Source organism: Cydia pomonella, chromosome 18 (genome assembly GCF_033807575.1).
Source record: "Cydia pomonella isolate Wapato2018A chromosome 18, ilCydPomo1, whole genome shotgun sequence".
NCBI lineage: Eukaryota > Metazoa > Arthropoda > Insecta > Lepidoptera > Tortricidae > Cydia > Cydia pomonella.
In genome coordinates, this window is record NC_084720.1 from 7558024 (window position 1) to 7581506 (window position 23483).

General features: G+C 38.1%; 1 protein-coding gene across 2 annotated transcripts in view; it reads right to left on the reverse strand.

The window, feature by feature from the left end:
• LOC133527386 (titin) overlaps window positions 1–23483 on the reverse strand; it is a 50126-nt gene that overhangs the window by 8601 nt on the left and 18042 nt on the right. The window contains exons 3-4 of one of the 2 annotated variants that reach the window (XM_061864351.1): window positions 1481–2454; window positions 287–1393 (exon numbers count right to left, since the gene is read on the reverse strand). In XM_061864351.1, coding sequence (XP_061720335.1) covers window positions 287–1393; window positions 1481–2454 — 2081 coding nt within the window. Of the gene's footprint in view, window positions 1–286; window positions 2455–23483 lie in introns of both variants that reach the window. The other variant, XM_061864350.1, reaches the window with a different exon arrangement.

Genomic DNA, 23483 nt, shown 5'->3' on the forward strand with positions numbered 1-23483 from the left:
ATACTTTCATTAAAATTAGGTAGGTATAGCAATTAACTAAAGTGTAGTCTTACTACATTTTAAATCATTAAGTAATTTAGTAAACGTTTCCCTTTATTAAGACGTTGCTTTGTTGATTGAATTTAAATATAATATAATATATGAGCTCAACGGGGGGGGTTAGAGTCGGCAACGCGCATGTAACTCCTCGGGAGTTGCAGGCGTACATAGGCTACGGAGACTGCTTACCATCAGGCGTGCCGTATGCTTGTTTGCCACCGACGTAGTATTAAAAAAATGTATTTACCTGTGAACTCTCCTTCCGTAATGATGTTATCGGTGCGGCGAATTATTTCAGCCCTCTCACCAGTGACAACCGTGTAGTCTGTTGTTCTCTTGGTAAAGTCTCCTTCTGGTCGTAAGTTGTCTTCTGGCTTCTTTACTACAGCTTTCTCAGCCGGTCTCCATTCATCTTTTTTAGGAGATGTGAATTCTCCTTCAGGTTTCAGATTATCTTCTGGTTTCTTGGGTTTCTGTATTTCTGCCGGTCTCCAAGGTTCTTTTTCAGGAGAAGTGAATTCTCCTTCGGGCTTAAGATTGTCTTCGGGACGGCGCACTGGAGCTCTGTCACCCGGACGCCACTCTTCAGGCTGACGTTGAGCAAAGTCTCCTTCAGGCTTCAGATTATCTTGAGGCTTTTTAGGGGTCTGCCTCTCTGCTGGGCGCCACTCATCATGCTTCGGCTGCTCGAACTCTCCTTCTGGTTTGAGGTTGTCCTTGGGTTTCGTAGGCTCTCTACGTTCCGCTGGACGCCATTGATCTGGTTTTTGGGTTTCAAAATCTCCTTCCGGTCTGAGATTATCTTGAGGCTTCTTAAGAGTCTGCCTTTCAGCTGGACGCCACTCGTCGTGTTTAGGTTTTTCAAAATCACCCTCTGGCTTTAGATTATCTTTCGGTTTAGTTGGCTCACGTCGTTCAGCGGGGCGCCATTCATCGGGCTTTTGGGTTTCGAAATCGCCTTCGGGTCTCAAGTTATCTTGGGGTTTTTTAGGTTTCTGTCTATCAGCTGGCTGCCAATCTTCTGGTCGGCGTTTTTCAAAATCTCCTTCAGGCCTCAAATTATCCTCTGGCTTTCGCACAGGTGCTCTGTCACCTGGTTGCCATTCTTCAGGTCTTCTCTTTTCGAAATCACCTTCAGGTCTGAGATTGTCTTGCGGTTTCTTAGGAGTCTGCCTTTCAGCCGGCCGCCACTCATCATGTTTCGGTTTTTCGAAATCACCTTCAGGTTTGAGATTATCTTTAGGCTTAGTTGGTTCACGACGTTCAGCGGGGCGCCATTCGTCAGGCTTCTGTGTTTCAAAATCACCTTCGGGTCTCAGGTTGTCTTGAGGTTTCTTGGGTTTTTGGCGATCTGCTGGCTGCCAGTCTTCCGGTCGGCGTTTTTCGAAATCTCCTTCAGGCCTGAGATTGTCCTCTGGTCTTCGCACCGGAGCTCTGTCACCTGGCTGCCATTCTTCGGGTTTGCGTTTTTCAAAGTCACCTTCAGGCTTCAAGTTGTCTTCTGGTTTCTTGGGCTTTTGCCTCTCAGCTGGACGCCAAGTTTCTTTCTCGGGCGAAGTGAATTCTCCCTCAGGTCTTAAATTATCCTCGGGTTTATGTACTGGTGCCCTATCTCCCGGGCGCCACTCTTCAGGTCGTCGTTTTTCAAAGTCACCCTCTGGTCTCAGGTTGTCTTCTGGCTTTTTGGGTTTTTGCCTGTCGGCAGGTTGCCAGGGCTGTTTCTCGGGAGACGTGAACTCGCCCTCAGGCCGCAAATTGTCTTCTGGTTTTTTAGGTGTCTGCCTTTCCGCCGGACGCCATTGTTCTTTTTCAGGAGTGGTAAAGTCGCCTTCGGGTCTCAAGTTGTCATCAGGACGACGAACAGGGGCTCGGTCGCCGGGTTTCCATTCCTCTGGGCGACGTTTTTCAAAGTCACCTTCTGGACGAAGGTTGTCTTGAGGCTTGCGGATGGGAGCACGGTCTCCCGGTTGCCATTCATCTGGACGGCGTTTCTCAAAGTCTCCTTCGGGCTTAAGGTTGTCCTCGGGACGTCGAACAGGTGCTCTGTCACCTGGACGCCACTCCTCGGGGCGCCTCCTTTCGAAATCACCTTCTGGTTTGAGGTTATCTTCTGGACGTTTCACGGGAGCTCTGTCGCCGGGGCGCCATTCTTCCGGACGCCTCTTCTCAAAATCGCCCTCGGGTCTAAGATTATCCTCTGGTTTGGTGGGTTTGGGTCGTTCGGCGGGGTGCCATTCGGGGCGCTCGGGCTTCTGGAAATCGCCTTCGAGGCGAAGATGGTCCTCGTGGTGGACGGCCGTAGTGCGGCTGATGTGCTTCTCGTCGTAGTCTTGCTTGTACGCGGAGACCACGCTCGTCGTGTGCGCCACATCGAACAATGGCTCCGGGACATCGTTGTGTGGGCAGCGGTGACGCCTGAAAATTCAAATAATTAATCATGAAAAAGCAACTTAAATGATTGCTTTTTAAACATATGAACATTTTCTCGTATTAAATAATGTTCAACGTCACACCTTTTGACACGGTAAGGATGCAGTGAGATATGGAAACGTCGGGGCGACGGCAGAGGCGGCAGCGTGAGCGGTTCGGCCATCGCACGCGTCCATCGCGCTCGCCTCGCCTCCGGCCGCTCTTACGAGTACGAAACGCACCAGCAATAACAAACTCTCAAGTACAGCCAACCCGATAACTTTGCAACTGTCATCTTTGAACCGAAAGTTTATTTCAAAACGATTTCCGGTTAAAATAAAGCTACGTAATTTCACTTTCACTTATAAATCTCACGCGACATGTGCTTCAAAAGATTTATTACGATTAGGAATAAATTTGAAAACGTTTTATCGCGTTGCCGTGTCTGCAGACGGGAGGCAAGCCGCGCACTGCCGTATGCCGCGCTCCGGGCTATGCCTGAAAATCGAGTTCAAACTAACTATGTTAACTACGTATAGCACGTTCCTAGACATATTCAGGCTATCCAAACTACTGTCGAACCGTGTATTCGATTACTGTCCCACTTATGTATTTTTAAGCGAGTATAGCTTTTAAATAAAATAGGCCAGACGAGGTCACGAAACGCTTAATTAATCTGAACTTCAAATAATCGTCCAGTAATAATTAAGTACTACTACTACTAGCTAACTATAAGAAGTGATCTTCAATATATGTATTTATATGATACGAACGTACCTCGTAGCCTTTAATTAAAATCTTTAAGAGTTGTTACCATTAAAACGTAGCAAATGATGACATCCAAACAGTAACCAACAGTTTTGTAACGCAGGGATCTGTTAACAGTGTAATTCAGTTGGTTAGCTGTCCTAGTGATGAACGTCCTAATAGCAACGACCGCGTGACCTATTGCCGTCGCCTGGCAACACTGGCTACATAAATAATGCCATCCCTCTGGGGAAGGAAAATTTGAACCCCTATATTCCTTGTAAGGTAAGACGATGCTTAAGAACTTTTTAAGATAGGTAAGTACTATTACGCTTAGAAGAGACTAGTAAAGCAACACAATAAAACCTTTTGCATTTAGTGAAAAGAAAAGCAGTAGGTCAGGGTTAAAAATAATTATGCATTTTATGATTCATCATTTGCTTGCGGCTTTAAAGCCACAGAGTAAAACTCAAGTTATTTCCGTTTCGTTACCATACTATTTTGCGTTAGCCTAGTCTGTAGTAACCCTGCCTACGAAGTTGGAGGTTCTCGAGTCCCGTTAAGGTTACTTCTTTATGTGATTAAAGCGAATATTTATTTCTGAGTTATGTATTATTTCTATGTATTTATAAATATTTAAATATATATTATATCGTCGTCTATAAGTTCGTGTCATTCAAGAAGACGCGCAGATTTGTCAAATTTAACCTTTAATAACATATATGACAATACGAGTCAAGGCACGCGTCTTCATGAATGACACTATCTATAATACGGTCACGTCTGATTCTGAAAATATAGTTACGGACGACAAAGTGCCAAAAATATGTATACACCTGAATATATGGGCAATAAGGTCGTATATTTACATTATTTTGACACTTCGTTCGTATCAATATATTCAGACATGACTGTACTCACGCAAAATTAATTGTTGCTAGGAAGACCGTTGTAGGACAAAAACTCTCGTATTTGTATACTCGTAAGTAGGTCGATTTAATAATAGGTATATTATTAAATGATCGTCCCGTAAATAAAAATTTACATACGTAACTAATCTAAGAACCACCTATATATGTAGTTCATTATTATCTGTTATTTTGAGTCGTTCATTTCAAAAATATATGCTATGTAGGTAGGAATGAGCATACATACATACATACATACATACATACATACATACATACATACAACCTACCATATTCCGATGTTAATACATCAACAAGGCGATCTAACGAAGCGATGGAGGTTGCCAAAAAGATCTTCATCTTCACACGCTCTTATTTCCTTTAACAATAAAGATGAGCTCTGTGGAAGTACCCAATCCAACCACCACATCGCATTTTCTTTCACCGTGATAAGTATTTATAAAAAAAATGTTTATTTCGGACCAACACTATGGATTCATAGACAAATACTTTTGGGCTACTTGTCCCTCCCTCTCGTGACATCAATCCAATATCTTATTAGCGGGCAGTCAAGACGCAAATATTCTCAAATATAATATAGGACATATCTTATACCTTTAAACGAGCAATTCTTGTATATATATAAATATATATATTTTCGGGATCTCGGAAACGGCTCTAACGATTTCGCTGAAATTTGGTATATGGGGGTTTTTGGGGGTATACAATCGATCTAGATTAGTCTTATGTTTGGGGAAACGCGTGTTTTCGAGTTTTCATGCATGTTTCTTTCGACGCAGAATATGGTCGCTAATTTCGTGTAACCGGCCACTGTCCGTCTGGTCCAGCGGGTTAAGACGCGGACGGCTAGGAACGAGTGTTACGGGTTCGAATCTCGCCCGGTGACTAACTTTTGTTTTTTTTTATATGTTCAAGTTTATATATAATTTTTTAATTTTTATTGTTTTAGACAAGTTTAATTTAGTAAAAAAATATAGTTAAGATTATCACCTATACACCACCATATTACAATAAATAGTTATAACCGAGCAAAACTCGGTCGCCCAGGTACTATAATACTTAAAGACCATCGTTTTATTTGACGCTTAAAAACGGGACCGTGTAATTATATTGAGATTCTTGAATGCATAATGTTGATATGCAGAATGAATGCAACTTTCTTCAGGATCGAGGCTAATTTATTTCAAGCACAGACGTTATTGCACTTTAAGCTGCTTGGGGAGTGGGTGAGGGCCCGTCCCGATATAAGTGTGAGTCAACCGCGAAGCAAGGAAAGCTACGTCTGCTGCTGGAGATTGTAGTCATTTCGATTTTATTTATATTGTCATTACCTATAACTTGGTGATTCATATGAATAAAGAAGGTTATAACACAAAATGTAGGTACCTATGGCAAAAAAGGAAACTTGGACCCTTGAACCTAAGTAGAAACAGATCATCTGATTCATACTACTAAGACCATTTAAATTACCGACTTTTCCTATAGCGAAATTAAAAAAGACAACGTGTAACAATCGATACATATTTTATTGGCACGCGAATAGGTAACTGAATTATTTATGTGACAGGTCGGAACTTTCATATGTATCGATAGAACCGTCAATGCAATATGAAGATAATGTTATTGTTGTCTTAGCGATAAAAACTGTGCTTCACCTATGTCTGCTAATAATGTAAATAATGAATGATAATAATAATAGAAAGTACCTACCTAAAAAGTATAGACGTTAAGAAGACACGGCGGGGAACTTGTGGACTTGGTGTCACTTTTCTAACAGTTAGGTTAGTACCGAAAAATATACGTACCATATACGTATATGTACTTAATTACAATCAAAGTGGTAGTTAGATTGACCGTTTGGTCTATTTCAGTGTCGCCTAGTGATGGTGGGGCAACACATCTCGCCCCATCATGCCCTAAATCCAGGGCGTAATGCGATCAATATTGAACCTGACCATTCGGTGCGTGCCTTGATCGTCGTGTCGTGAGGACATCAATTTAACTCGACGATGAGGTATACCTATCTAAATCTATTACATTTATTTATTTAAAATTGACGTAACATAATAAATAATAAAAATAAAAATATTCATTCCCAATATACTTACAGGGGTCTACACGGTAAACTACATAGAGCTACCTATTTAATAAGAAACACGCCAAGGGGGAAAGGCTTTCATAATTTACCTCGTTACTTCGAGCATTTCTTTTTTAATCCTTTCCTCCAAAATGGCATAAGTAATTTCGCACTGCTTAAGATTAATTTAACAGCCAAAGATAATTAGGTGTCTTAATATTAGAATTATTTAATTAATTTCATCGTCGTAGTCAACTGTTTGAAATAAATTCTTGAGTTTTTCAATTTTAGTCACATCTGTACTGAAAACTGTACCAGTGGTAAAGGTAGGCTAAATACTGAAAGGGATCGGTTGCGAATTAGTGGTGTCACGGTTGCGGCTCGGATTTAGATAACAGCAGTTATTGGGCGAAGCTGCCGGCCGTGTCCATTGATAACTTTATCAGATTATTTCAGGTGTTTGATTGGATTATGTAATATAAGTTACGAGTACTACAATTATTAATCTATGATGTGATAATCATTATCAACAAACATCAACAAAATACATGGTATCCGATACAATTTGAAAAATACGTCATCGATTTACTATCAGCATCAGTGCATCTCGTACCCAGTGCGCAAGTATGATGCACTGAGATTAATGTTATTGTCAAATCATCGTTTAACTTTGTTCGTAAAAATCCTTCATATTTTTAATACCTACCGTAGTATATGTAACCTAGTATTAATACGTATCCAATTAGTATTTAAGTAAAATCTTTACTGAATTAGGTCACAACATTCCGAGAGAAACTCATTACAAATCAGCAATAACTTATATGCTTTATGTGTCTGAAACAAGCGATGAAAATAACTGTGAATGAGACAATAATGAATCAGTGGCAATGAGGGTTCTTCGAATGTGGCCCTGACCGGTCTGAAGCTTATAATGAAGTGTATTTATTTCTTGACACTTCTCTCCTTATTTAATTGGTACTGACTGAGAGTCATGTTTTATCAGGGTCGTTACTCGTAACACAGGGTCGTTATTCAATGATACTCGGATCATTTTTTTTTAAATCTTCATGTTTGAAATATTAGACTATGATCTAATTTCGACGGGAAAACCGCTGAATCTTTATATGTTGAAGTTAATGGTAGTTTTAATGACCTTGTTTGCTGGAATTCGTTTAACTTTATTCGTAGAATCTTACGTCAAATCTATTTGTCTAATGTTTAAATTTATGTACATGTTTTTCGGTGGTTATTCCTCGTTTTGAGCTACCTAATAGTTAGGCACCTCAATTTTTCTTAGTTTTTTTTTATACTACGTTGGTGGCAAAGAAAGCATACGGCCCGCCTGATGGTAAGCAGTATCCGTAGCCTATGTACGCCTGCAACACCAGAGGAGTTACATGCGCGTTGCCGACCCTAACCCCCTCCCCCCCTCGTTGAGCTCTGGCAACCTTACTTACCGACAGGAACACAACACTATGAGTAGGGTCTAGTGTTATTTGGCTGCGATTTTCTGTAAGGTGGAGGTACTTCCCCAGTTGGGCTCTGCTCTAGATCTGGAATGACATCCGCTGTGCTGTGCCCTACCACACAAAGTGAGATGACATTCACAATGCCCATACCTCTCTTGTGACGTTACGTTACGTTAGTAAGCTACGTTAGTTTTCAGACATCATAAACTCTTCGTACATTTCCCACTTTTATTACCTTATTAAATGAATACGTACGCTACCCTAGTTACGCAGAACTCTACCGCACCTGTCATAATTATTGGTTAGAAACTATATTTTGTCAGCGAAGGGTTGAATTCTAGTGGTAATAAACATAGGTTGAAACGTTCTGCATAATTATCTTGCTTCCGAATTACGTATGTAAAGCTGCATGTGTCTCTTTACCGCAACCACAATAATTATTAGCCAGGCGAATTCCGCGAATCCAACAAAACACCCTTTTATGATAGCGAAGCGGGCGACATCTGTTAGCAATTAGAAATATATGGTAGGTACCTCTAAGTGTCATTCAAAATCGACTGCTACTAAAGGGAGCGTAGGTAATATAGGGTTGTTTCCATCTACAAATCCTAGGGCAGAATTGTATCCCAATAAATTCCTTTGGATTATAAGAACATGTTAAACTACTTTTAGGGGACCTGTAATGACCATATTTTTGTAAATATTGAATTTAAAATATCTTTTGGCACACGTCACGTGACCAAACTCGAAACGTCATTGAAGATTCTGATGACGTCACAACTCTCGGATTGACACTGTTGACAGTTAGGCGATAAACAACAAATGTCAGTTGACAGTTCGTATCTTCTACGTGTATATGAAGTTATGTGTCAAACAGTAAACTATGACGTCACACAATTTTCAAAGAGCGTTTTGGGCGCGAAAGCATCTGTCAAAATATATCATGTTAATTTACGACGACCGGTCTGGCCTAGTGGGTAGTGACCCTGCCTATGAAGCCGATGGTCCCGGGTTCAAATCCTGGTAAGGGCATTTATTCGTGTGATGAGCAATGGATATTTGTTCCTGAGTCATGGATGTTTTCTATGTATTTAAGTATTTATAAATATTTATATATTATATATATCGTTGTCTAAGTACCCTCAACACAAGCCTTATTGAGCTTACTGTGGGGAACTTAGTCAATTTGTGTAATAATGTCCTATAATATTTATTTATTTATTTAATTTAACATATTTAAAGCCGTTTTTAGGGTTCCGTAGCCAAATGGCATAAAACGGAACCCTTATAGTTTCGCCATGTCCGTCTGTCTGTCTGTCTGTCTGTCCGAGGCTTTGCTCCGTGGTCGTTAGTGCTAGAAAGCTGAAATTTGGCATGGATATATAAATCAATAAAGCCGACAAAGTCGTACAATAAAATCTAAAAATGTAATTTTTTTTAGGGTACCTCCCCTACACGTAAAGTGGGGGTGAAATTTTTTTTTCGCTTCAACCCTAGAGTGTGGGGTATCGTTGGAAAGGTCTTTCAAAACTAATAGGGGTTTTCAAGAAACATTTTTTGATAAAGTGAATATATTCGGAGATAATCGCTCCGAAAGAAAAAAAAAAATGTGTCCCCCCCCCCTCTAACTTTTGAACCATAGGTCCAAAAAATATGAAAAAAATCGTGGAAGTAGAGCTTAAGAAAGACATTAAATGAAAACTATAGCGGACATGATCAGTTTAGCTGTTTTTGAGTTATCGCAAAAAAGGGGACTTATTTTAATTAGGTACTGATTATGCAAATTTGCCTATTTGTTTAACTCAGGTGAAAGGTACCGTTTCATCCCTTGGTTAACAATTTACTATACTTTAAGCTCCAGTTTAGCTTATTGTGACGGACGAGTAACTACGGAACCCTACACTGAGCGTGGCCCGACATGCTCTTGGCCGGTTATTAGTATAAAAGTTGAATTTTAGGGCAACTTTTAGTTAATGTACAATGTAATACAGTCAGCATCAAAAGTAGCGGATGAAACAACGCGCCAAAAGAATCTGACATTCCGGATAACTTTTGGAAATATAAATAAATTTCTAAAATTCGCGCTCAAAAGTATATCTTTTACAGTCTTAGTTGTTTTATATTAAAGACATCACTTTTTGTTAAGCTGTTACAGAATGATACTACTTTTGATGCTGACTGTACAAGCGTTTCAAAAAATTGGAAACAACCCTATTAGAAGGTCCTTGCGACGACAATAATATAAGAGCGAAAGATGACAAATATGCCAATTGATGGTCATCCTAAAGCCTAAAGAGGATGTCGAGAATCGTGGGTAGTGGAGGAGGAAAGTCTAAAGCGGACACTTAGGCTCTGAAGCCGTAGCTTAGGTAACGGAAATCCACACAGTATCTATTTATCGATGCAACATAGCTGCCATTGATGATGTCATGGATTATCTCACTGTTATACCTTAACATACATGATTTGTATGCACATTGTTTTCGCCTAACATATACACAAAAGTGAAAGCACTGCACTCGATGGATTAGTAAGCGACAGCATACAATAGTCGGCGCTGTGTTCGTTATTGTGCTCGTAACGTCCGGAAAGGTCGATTGCATCTCATCATCTAGTTATGACAACATAATAGCAACCAAGTTTACAGTTTAAAGTGCTACAGTTTAAAGTATTTGGAGCACATTTACTAGGGCCTCTAGATGACTCAAGCCTAGACATAAGCTGACGGTGAAGATTGATATGATAATGACTTTATAATGATGAATTTAAATGTATTTTATTTATTTGACTTTTGTTGGTAGAGGAACTGTTTTATTTTTTTCTTTTTAGTTCACAAATCTGGCAAGAACTTGCTTATTCTTAAATATAGGCATAGTTTTCGATCCTTAATGAAATTTTGATGGTTTATTTTGTATCGTCCATATCAGTATTAATTTAAATGTGAGTGAAATAAAAAGCGATCAATTTTTCGCAGAATTAATAGTCTTTAATAGTCGGTCAACACGACTATAAATAATTAGAAACAAAATTATTTCTTCAGACTTCAAAATATGGAAGTCCTTATCGACCAATCGCGTTTCAAAACATCTTAGTCAAGCTCCCTTACTCACCAGTTACTCAACAAGGCCCGATTTAGCCCGGGCTAAGTCTGAGCATCGTCTGAATCAGCATACAGATGTGCTTGCATCAGATGACATTTACGATATAATTGAGATTTGTGTTGGGACATTACATTAAGAAGACACTCAAGTGTCGACTTAATGAGTTCACATAGCTTGCTTTGGAAAAACTATACCTATGTAAAAACAAATGGTGCCTACTTAATTAGTAGGTACGGAAGTTTAGCACTGTAACTTACGATTGTAAACAGCAAGTAGTGATTGGTAAGCTTATACTTTTTTATATATTAATTAAAAGTAATAGGCAGGTACTCAAAGATATATTTCCATTATTCGCCTTAGTACATAGGAGTAAGGTGGAAAAGTGTAAATATATCTTTGACGTCGAGTGTACATACGTACAAAGCAATTAAGGTCCATATAATGTAAACGTTATTAACTCTTATTGTTCATTAGAGCTCTAATTACCTCTACCGGATTTTAAACTCAACGTTGCTATGAATATGACCAGACCAGATACTAATTAGAAACTGATCAGTTAAAAACTTTTCAATATATTCAAAGTTACCGACAGGAATAACGAAGGAAAATACAGATTACCAGTTAAGAAATTTGTACGAAAATAATGTCCAGTATATCAATATTTAAGATCGTATCAAGGAATCCGCAGCGTACCTATATGGTAAACAAAAAGTCCGACCCCGTTGCGGGCCGCGGTTGAAAGTTGTCCGCCAAAAACGGAGCGGCGCCGACTGAATGTAAGCTCGAAGGCCCTGGGTTACATAAGGCCAGTGTTGTAAACGCGAGGAGTTATTTACTCCTAGTGCAATTACATTATCATATCTTCGGCATATCATAGCGAGAAAGTCCTGTCTGTGAAATGAACCTAAGTTGCACGATTGAAGAAATTTCCAATGACTGGGCGCGTAGACAAGATGCCAATCGTTAACGCTCGGTAGCGAATGAAACGCAAATGTCTCTGTCGCACTAATATGAAAGCGTGATAGAGAGAGAGATAACTATGCTACGCTACGCAGCGTGAAGTGGGCAGCTAATTTTTTTTTATATTATGCATTAGCTGGGCACCACTATACAGAACTCGAGGCAATATGAATCAAATTTATTTGCTTCCAAATAAAACTACGTTTTGCCTTTAAACTTCTATTATAAGTATTTCAGCTCTTGATCTGCTAAGGTCGTCAGGTATCAGGTACAGTCAGCGTCAATTACTTCGTAGCAGTCAAAGTGGCCAAATAGTTCGGTACACCGTACTAAATGTATGGTGTACCGAACTATTTGGCTACTTTGACTGCTACGAAGTATTTGACGCTGACTGTACATCTGGTTAAAATTCTTTCATATTCATTAAATACACTTAATGTCATAGCACCAAAAATAGCTCCATCGATTTTATCAATTCGAAACTTTATGTTTAAGTGTGTAAATAATTCCATCGTGTTATAGGGCCACCGAGTTATATTATCTATAGTTAGTTATGAACTTAGTGAAATGACGAGGTACTTGGGTCAATTTTTGAAAAGGGTGTATTTCGACATTTGTACGGCAATTTCTATTTTTAGTAAATTAAATTTATAATCATCGTTTTAGGAAGGGTTTTACAAAGGATATACTGTACGAGGCAGTAGTCTACTTTTTTTAATGTCTCAAAAATAATGTCGCGCGGGTATTTGATAATACGTTGCTTACATCGAAAGTATCCAAACTTATGATTTTTTCCCGAGCCAAACCGCATATTATATGGGTGACGTCGAAGTCGTGGGACAGGCGAAATAGCGGTATAGATTTCGCCGTTATTAGGGTTTGAAATTCAATTTTATCACAAACGATAAAACATTAGTATATTTTTTATTAGTTTATAACATATAATACATTATAATAAAAATATACCCAATACCAATACTGCAATACTACACAGCAATACTGTGCATTCAATGTATTTGGAATCATAGCCTTGCGGACAAAAAATGCTTACTTGAAATTTGAACCACCTACTGAAATTTATTTACACTGAAAGAAATGTTTGCATAACTGTAACAAAATTTTGGTTACTGTTTACACAAAAATTGGGACTTGCGAACTATGTGTTATATGTTACAAAACCGTGTTTGGCTATCAGTATTCAGGTACTGGGTATACACTACAAAATAAGTTTGTAAATTTATGCAAAGTTTATTTTCTTATAACCGTAGTTTAGTTATTTAGTAAAGTTACAAAACCAGTTCGGCTATCTATTTTTTTCAGTGTAGACGCAACTGTAACATGCCAAAAACTACTTTAGTAATAGTAACTATTCGACGAACTGACAACTGAATCAATAATATGCATAACGGGATTTTCGGGTTGCAGTACCAATAAAAAGCTTTCAAAAGAGATAAAGACGGTTTAGTAATGCTATACAAGCTGTCTAGAGAAACGAATTTTCCATATAGAGTTGCAGACAAGATGTGTTAGTTGCCACCGGTGTGGCGGAACAATCGGAAAGATGTTTATGATTCGGCAGCTCAGTGTGGGTGTAGGAACAGCTCGCCCGTCGCCGCCGCAAGGTCGACGACCATATGGCCTACCTGTCTGTAAGCTCCATGCAATCTACAATCAAACCATAAACCAAGCAAATCCAACTGGTAAAGCTTTCGCAAGCTTTATTAGATGTTTATTGGTCTCTGAATGATTCAGAGATTGCATTGGAAAATGTGCGAGATATAAACAGAAGATGAGGAAAATGTGATTCATCGAATCATAATGCTCGTAGTAATGCAAAAAGTATTTACATGATTCAAAGACTAATTGCATACTTTTGATCCAATTTGTACATTTTGCAATATTCTTATTAGGTATTCCTGCTTTAGATTGTATCATTATTGTGCCACAAAATGTGCAGTTTAAAACCGCATTCCATGTTAGATCCATCAAATCTTGATTAGTTATTGGATGAATTTGACCTCTACGCGTCACTAATGTTGTAAGCAATTATGGCTAAGGTTTCAAACATACTGACAGCTCAATAACTCGTTAATATCCAACCTGGGAAACTATTTTTTACAATTCTTAGCTTAATATTAGAACAATCTAAACTGCTGCGGTTTAATCAATTATTTACATCTTTACGAGTGTTATACCATATACGGCTGGCAATATAATTTGCCTTTATAATGACTGCCCGTGTGCCCGTATCATAAATTAACATCCCAACATTGTATGTCCAGTCCTGCATGACAGTCGCCCTGAGTCCCCTTTACGCCCTACAATCGCCTTCATTGGATATAGACCGCGGAGGTGACGTAACCCTCCTTGATACAGAGCGTCCTGTGTTGCCAACGTTAAGTTGCGGCACCGGCAAGTAAACAAGAAACGAGTTTAGCGAGGACGTGGGCACGGTGAGATCACCGCCGCGAATAACCGCTGAGGTCGCAGCCTGCACCACTTTACACGTCACGCATCTCTCTAAATTGCCATGCCAATTTTGTTTACAATCCCCAATCGGCGAGCTCTCACGCGATACATGAAAATATGATAGCCGATTAAATCATGCTCAAATTCACGAGGCCAAGACTTAAAGCAGTCGCTTGGCTTCTGTAAAAGAGTACGCTGAAGCCTTTTAAGGATGTCTTGCCTCCACATTCTAGCACACTTCCAATTCAGACTCCGCGCGCGCGTTGACGTAATGTAATTCATGGAATCGATGTAGTTTCTGTTATGTTAATCAACCTTTTCAAGTAAGTAGGTAAACATGTGTGAATGACAATTTCAGAATAAATAAATGTAGTTATACCTATAGTCCGTAGCGAGGAGATGCTCATAAGACGAAGGACTAAGGTCAATTCAATAATGCAGTATATATCAGTTCAATTGAGGAACTGGCGCCGAGTGGGCGACTGTTGTAAGATGGAACAGTTTAATCTATTCTTCGAGTTAGTGTTGATGTTATCGTTTTGGACATGGATTAAGTGCTCAGCCTCAATGAACATATTTCTCAAGCATATTGTCAGCCAGACGGGCTAATTAAGTTCATTTGTCTAAACTTAATCATACAAAGACTTGAGATGCTTGTTAATCGTTATTAAGTTATACGTGAGACGTAAACTTTAGTGAAATCTACTAAATTATAAATGTGTGGAATATTCCCAGGTGGCATTTGCATACAAAAACCGTCCGCAATCATATAGGGAACTCAAAAATACAAGGGAATTCTACTGAACATTGCGTGCTTTTCCTTATAAATAACTAGCTATTCTGACTTTTTCGACCGCGACTTTCTGACGTCACGTCATGGACATTGCTGATGCATGAAGTCGTAAAATTTCAAAACACCTGTGAGCATCTCCGAATAACACTCACGTTCACGTATCAAATTTGCGATTCGGTGAAACTTTACCTTACAATGAACTTACAATAGTGTTTTCGATGGACGTGTGATGAATGACTGAGGGTCTAAATGACCTTATCATACAGAGCTAACTGCTAATCCAGTCACGCCTGGGACACCCAAAGCAATGAGTATAAATATGTATAGGAACACCGCGAGGCTTCGCGAATACTATAGCTATATACAGTAACAGTTAAATCGGCAAAAACACGTAGGTGTCGTCATTAATAGCGTCAATTAGACACCTACAGAAATCAGTTCTTTAAAAATCATCAATGGGACATAATTCTGATTCATACCTACTCGCACACACTTTTAATATATAAATGTTACACCATTTATAATAGACGACCGGTCTGGCCTAGTGGGTAATAGTGACCCTGCCTATGAAGCTGATGTTCCGGGGTTCGAATCCCGGTAAGGGCATTTATTTGTGTGATGAACACAGATATTTGTTCCTGAGTCATGGGTGTTTTCTATGTATAGGTATAAGTATGTATTTATCTATACAAGTATATATATCGTCGCCTAGTACTCATAGTACAAGCTATGCGTAGTTTAGGGCTAAGTTGATCTGCGTAGCGTAACATGTCCCCAAAGTAAGTAATATATTTTACATTTGGTAGGTATAGCTTTACAGTAACATACGACTAGGTCTTATATCGATTTGAACAAATGAGGTGTCGTTAAGGAACACGTAAACAGAGGGTCAAAGAGTTTACTTATGCCGTCATCGTGGCCGTGGACAGAGACAAGTGTATTTTTTTAACCTGCCATGTTAAACGATTTTGTGGGCGATGCCGAACAAGACATCTAGATCTGAAAAGTATTTTAGCGTTTTACAACAAAAATATAAATGTGCCAACAGAGGTAAGAAGAGATAAATAGCTTCGGCTATCCGGAAGAAATCTATAACCTTCAAATGTTACTACCTACTGGATCTAACCAACAAAAATGTAAATAGTATAAAGGATGACTCACGTTGGGTTAGAACGGCTCGGGTACGGGCCGAGGCATCAGACACTTCAGTTTTCTATAGAATGCATCGCGTGATCACCGGTCACCTGTCATAGAAAATGAAGTGTCGGTTGCCCCGGGCCGTTTTAGAGTGAGTCATATTTTAGGCATAGTACTAGGCATTTAATAATACCACCAACTACATCGGCATGGTCAGTCACGGTAGCCGAACAAGCTCACATGTAGCAAAATGTTGGCTTAAAATTACAACGAACTCAGTCGAAGGGAGCTACTTACACTTTGGCTTAGATTCTGCCTCTAAATTCAACGACACAAACCACTAGAAAATGCATGTTATGTTCCCTAATAGTTGTGATGCTCTTTTGTTTTTAAAGCGGCGTTGTCTCAGTCGAGTGCTCGCGTTGTGTATTCAAATACGAAATGTGATGCAGATTCTTTATTGATATCAGTGATTCGCAAACATATACCTACGTGAGAGTGAGCAAGCTTGTTGCATCAATCTGTATTAGGTATAATTTTGTTACCTACGTTAATTGCATCTTGGAAAACAGTTGGGCTACAGTTGTATTTTGATTATACCGAGTGCATCGCTTGAAATTACCAGCGTAAGTGTGATCTCCGATTGCATATAGTTATTACAGATCACTAGGTCCAATTATGCTAGAAATAAGCCGATAAAATTTGTGAACGAGTTAGCAATGTGAAACTTTCACACCCACAGTATTGCTATTGAGCGGCAGTGAAGTGGAAAATGGCGGAACGCCTACGGATAATCTCGGGCATTGTTGAAGGTAATAAGTCGTGGATAGATGATTGATTAACTCATTAGGGACATTGGCTTTATGAAATTAAAATGTCGTTTACGGAAAGAATTTTCATGACTCGCTGGAAATGCTTATGTGTATTTTAAATGTATGTGTCATACCTATATTAGTTCAGAACACAGCAGGCGTTAGAGGGGTAGTCCCATTGAAAAGGTAAGGGTTATTCCTAGCCACGATTTAAATATTCGATTCGGCCGAATTAGATTTCCATTCTGCACAATAGTCATAATGTAATTAATTACACTAACTACGCGTGCAGTATGTTTAAATTTTAAAATAAGAGATGAAGCAATTACAGAGAAAATGAAGCATCATGAATATTAAGCAGCAATAAGTATTTGTAGTGGTGCATCAACACGTGTAACACATACATAGTTAAATCATACCTATCATAATTTAGTTTTATTTAATAGATAAGTTAGTTTATTTTTATTGTGCCCGACATTTAATTACTTTTTAATAAGTTATCTATACTTCTACCTATCATATAAGTATGCATTGTTTTAGTCTATTCCATTACATACATACTCTTGAAAATTATATTGCACTAAGTAAATAGCTGCGCTCAGCTGGTTATAATTTTTGGCGACCTCTTCACGGTCTTTAGCTGGACCTGGTCCGGTTGACGATGAGGTCCAGCCAATTAAGTGTGACAACAAAAGCTAAGCATCAATATCAGATTTTTAAATTTTATATAGCCATCCAAGATCATGTAAGAGTTGGATCATACTATTACGTAACTAGCTACAGTCAAGTGTAAAAATATGGGTTCACGCAACTTACTCAAAGTTACGTCGTTCTTAATTCACCGACATTAGAGTTATAGGACATATTTTTGCGCAACTTGTGTGCATCCATATTTTTAACACTTGACTGTACACTCTGACCTGAAGAAAAACATGTGTTTTTCATGTTACTTTGAGGCTTTTAACGTAAGCACCCTTAAAGTTAGAAAGGAGTAATTCGGGTCACATATTTCGGTAACTAACGGCTAACTTTATGGGAAACAGTAGTATGTAACGAAAGGATAATTAATAGAATGTGATCGATCCAAAAGTTCCTAAATATGTAATGGATTAATGTGACCAAGTTGTATATCCAATCCACCTACACGTTATAAAATAATCAATACACTAACACACAAAGTAATTGTAGTTCACAAGCTTGGATTAAGTTCAAGATAGTGGCTTTGATATAAAGGTGTACAACATGTCAACGCTATAACCGAAAAATAACAAGAAATAACTTCTTCTTCACTAAAGATCATAAAGATCATAATGAATCAAAGAATATAAAAAATAAAACACAACCCATAAGGAGGTCCAGTTAACATTTGAGCCTCACGAGTTAATAAACATCGGTAACAAAATAAGCTATACATTTTCGCCCATTACCCCATGCTTACTAAATCTCTAATCTTTTCTACCGCATCTTAATAAAAATAACATGTGGCAAGTTAATTCTATTATGAAATAATTTTATAACCTGTAAATACATTAAGTCTTAAAATGGAGGCGTAATTTAAATAAATTCTATTTTAAAATGATGTACCTATCATAATAGACATTTACACGTATGTAAATAAGGCAAGACTATATAATAGCATAACCTTCAAAATACGTGCATATTGTGACTAATTAAAGAAGATAGTGTTGTAGGTTGTTTTGCTTACGGTCAGAGTTTATCTGCGTGATGTCATGCTCATGCCTGATGCCGGCTGAAACGCAGCTCTTTGTGCGTGCGTCCAAAGATAGATTTGACGAACATTGCTATAAATGAAGTGGTCTGCTGATGCTTCGGAGAAGTGGGGACGATCTATACAAAGTGCTAATTATACTAATAAGTATTTCTAGGTACCTTTATTTTGCAATTAAGAAGAATGGCAGAGACTAGATGCTCCTTGGCATAGATGTACTTTCTAGTGGAGAGCTAAGACATCAATTAAGCGATTTATTAAAAAAAAACTTGCCATGCACTTATATTTAAAAAGCATTTTTTTATGAAAATTACTAATAAAATATTCGAACAACTACCTAGTTAACAAGGACATAAAAAATACTTCCGAATTGTGTCTTCCTTAATTTCTGATGATAACCGTTCGAATAATGGCTTAACGTTAACGTTCGATTTGACCTTAATTAACTTTTTTACCGACTGCAGTTTTTACATTTTGAATATGGTGAATATGGCTGGCCCTGGTATTGGCTGATATTCACAATGGGCTCAGATAAACGCAAGGCCTGTGTGAGGTCAGGAGTTGGCGCATCTAATAGGTCCCACGTCATTTTTTACGAAGAACTGGAAAATTTATTACATTTCGTATAAAATGTATTTATTCTGCAAGTAAGTGGATTTACTAAATTTAGACATGACATGAGCAATTGTAAAAAGATTACGAAATCAATTAGGGTCCCGCCTACGTTAGCAGTCAAAATTCTTGCTTTATTTAAGTACCTATACTATAACAACCTAGCGGATCCATGAAAATATTACAAACAAGCTATATTTTAACTAAGTGATAACAAGTATTTGAAGTATTTTGGAACTACTAAGCTAGGTATGATAGCAGATGAATAAAGGTTTATTCCACCATAAGTAGGTTATTATAGGCCTGTCGTTAACTCTTTTACTACCCGGTCGCAATATGTGCACCTGACCGCATGGGCGTCGCATGCCGCGGGGATGCACAGATATTGTGACCGAGTATTATCTACTACTAAACGAACAATATTTGAATTTAAAAGCGTACTTTTTTATACAATGTAAAAAAGTGTTATCAAAACTTATCTTACGTGATCTTCAATTGAGGGGCTTTCAAACAGGAAAAATCGATCCAGGGAAGTCTTAGGAAATTCGTTTTATCGAGCTATGATTCGTCACAAAGAACTCCTTTCAGCTATTCAAAAGTCATACATAGAGGCACATACCTATATTATTTTTAAAGAGTTCATTTGGCTTATCAGTACCGTAACGAGGTGGATAAGAAAATATTTTAGTTAGACGTCAGTTAGGTAACCTTGTACTTGAAACTGCGGTGAAGTAGGACGTGTTATGTATGTATGTCACTTTATTGCACATAGACAGGTTAACATAAAACAGACAAAACAAAACAAAAAAAAATGTTATGTACGAAGGCGAACTTATCCCTAAAAGGGATCTCTTCCAGCTAACCTTTGAGAAAATGTTGGTGTTATGTTGATTTTTTGTAACTGAGACTGACATAATTTTCTTAAAATCATAATTGTACAATGTCAGTTTTCCGGCATAAAAAGCTCAAAAAAATCGTTATCTGTCATAGCACTCTACAGTAAACCGAAATTACCTATTTACTCAAAGATAAAGCGATGGTTTGGATGGTCATTGCAACCCCGATAAAGAGTTGTGTTCGGTTATCAGAGGAAGCCGGTATCGGACAAGATCGGCTTTCCCGGGCCTTATCGGAACTGGCTTTCCGATTTCATTCCTTAATGGAAACCTTGTCTTTAACATTTTGCAATGCACACAACTTATAGCTTTTTTATTAAGGCCCAGTAGATTCGTGTTCACCTCTCACTGAACTTAGGCCGGCGCCCCACTGCTGCGCACGCTACATCCACGGCCCACGTTTTAATACAAACCGTGGACAAGCCCACGAAATTTTGTATAGGAACGTGGGTCGTGTACATAGCGTGCGCTGCAGTGGGGCGCCGGCCTTAGGCGTGAGCGAGACGGATGTGCGTGCTCGGGACCGCAGATATGTTTTTGAATTTTAATTTGTGTGTATTATAATAGTAAAAAAAAGTAATCGCTGTGTGCCCTCAAGCATAATATTGCTCATTTGTAGATATAATTTTCATATTTTAAAGTTTTTGTGCAAAAGTTTATTATAATTTTTTAAAGTGCATTTTATACCTGTTCGTGACTTTGTTGTATCGAGCGAAAGTCAAAAAACTCAAGATTCGAATCGCCGAGATCCCTAGAGAAAGACCTCCAGATTGCTAATGAAATTTATGGCAACCGTATTGTGACCTAAAAAAACACTACGACTTTTCAGAATCTCCATTCTCTGTGCCTATTGCACCTTAACATTTTTACAATTACTGCTTGTTCCAAGGCCAGTTCTCCAAAACACTATTACTATAATTTAAATTTTACCTAGTGGGAAATGAGGCAATGCAATTTTATTTTATGGCATATTGTTATTTTTTCATAAAGTCGGATTATATATGTCTCAGACGTTTAACGTTTTTTCATATTCCTCTGTAAATTCTGGAACATTTTGAAAACTTTACCCTTTTTGCCAGACGAGTCTTATTGGCATTATTTAAGTACTTACATAAGTACCATCAGCCGCAAAAGTGCATGGCGAGTTTATCAATGAATTCATTCATAATTTATCCATGAATTTTCGAAGCTCACTATACATACGTATAATTTTCAAGATTTTACATCAAACAAAATTTCAACATTTTAAGATCAAATAAAATTAGGAAATAGTAAGTACATGATATATCCTTTAAATCCTTTTAAGGCTGTAGTGTAGGTAATTATTTTTAATAGCTCTGGAGCTGTGCCTGGCGCCGGCAGACACCATCACACCACTATCCGTCGGCCCGCACAACCAGACCACAAAAACACCGCAAGGGAGACCATTTATATATGTCTAACACTAATTAAATTCAATAATAATAATCAATCGTTGCATCAATTACGGTATATACAGTTGCTGAAACAGGGCCGGATTTAGGGTAGGGCAACCGGGCTACAGCCCCACAATAGAGATTTCGGAAAATTTACCATTTTATTTGGAAAATAATTTGGGGCGAGGGGACCTCCACTCCTTAATTGCCCGAGGCCTCCGGACCTCTAAATCCAGCATTATGCTGAAATACCAAACAAGCAAGTGAGGCTTCAGAAGATTAAAGTTTTGTTTGAGCCATATGGCATAGGTACCCATGCACCTGATGTTGATGTACCTATATATAGTAAACGCCCCTATTATGGGACTAGCACCAGTAATGGGATAGTATAGACAAATCCTATAAAACTTGTAAACAAAGGCAAAGAGCTGCTTAAGTTTAATTTTTCATTGATTTTGTTTGAGTTTGAAAATTAATGGCACCATACATCCCATGACTACACAACCATGGTTTTAATTTATTAATAATATTGAAACCAATTTCAGTAGCTTTCATTAAATACATAGAAAAGGACAAATAAAACATTTGACTTTTAACGCATAAAGTGGAAGTAATTTTACAGATGTCGGCGAAATATAAAAAAAATCAAATTTTCTCTTAAATGTCCCATGATTGTCCCATATAGTTTTTAAATAATGTTTAATTATGTTTTATTTTAATTATGCTATAATTAGAACATGTAAACAGTTCAGCCCTTAATTAAGCTAACTTTCACGGCTTCCAAGCGACCCGCTACCGCAGTTTTATTAAAAATATTTCACAATATAATGCATTTTCCATTTTCAGCATATAGGTATTAAGTCCCTAATGTCAACAATCCCAACATGTAGCGATCAATCGTACAAGGTGTCGCGTGCCGTGTGATCGTTACCACCATGCCGACAGATATGTACTAAATCTGCTACAGTAACGAAACGTAAACTTTACTGCAACAATACTATTCGGAATCATGTTGCAATACGACCCAGTTACACTAATTGCTGGGCTGTACAAAACTAGATTATCCAAAAAGCAATAGTTATTTGTTTTACAAGGGGGCAAAGTGTAATATTGATACCCGAGCAAGCGAAATATTTCAAAATTAAATCACGAGCGTAGCAAGTGGTTCGAGAGTGGAATCTTGGGTGTTGCGAGGGTTTCAAGGCACGAGAGTTAAAAAAAACTTTGCCTCCGAGTGTAACACATTTTTTTTTTCACCACCCCAACGCGAGGAAAATACTAACTATGAAATACCAAAAAAATCAAATCCAAATGAAGTACAAGTGAATAAAATTTTCTCATTCGTTTTTGAACAATCAAGAGGGCCTTTATCAGTTGGTGTGGTGAAAATAAAATATTGTGCTAGTAACTGATTTAAAGTTTACGGAGTATGGGTGTCCTATAAATTTCAGTTTACCCACGTACAGTCACGGACTTTCATTGCTGAGCCATTTACCCCTTACCCCCTTATTCATAAACGTCTACTAAAGTTGACAAGCCGCTAATAATCGTTTGTCCCTTTCCGACGTATTGGTATGATGGAAAGGGACAAACGATTATTAGCGGCTTGTCAATTTTAGTAGACTTTTATGAATAATAGGGGGTATAGGTTTAGGTTATATGTATAGGTTGAACAATTTTCATACCGTTAATTGACAAACCAAATTAGGTTGAACCCTAACAATTAAAGACTCGTGTTGTCCATTTTCTCGTTGTATCATTTAGTAGTTAAGTTACAATTAGGTTATCGGATATATTTCTTTCATTACGAAAAATAAAGATAACATCCTTGCATCTACATACATCATGTTTGATCTAAAATTTTCAATATCCCGCTTTTCAAGCTATTT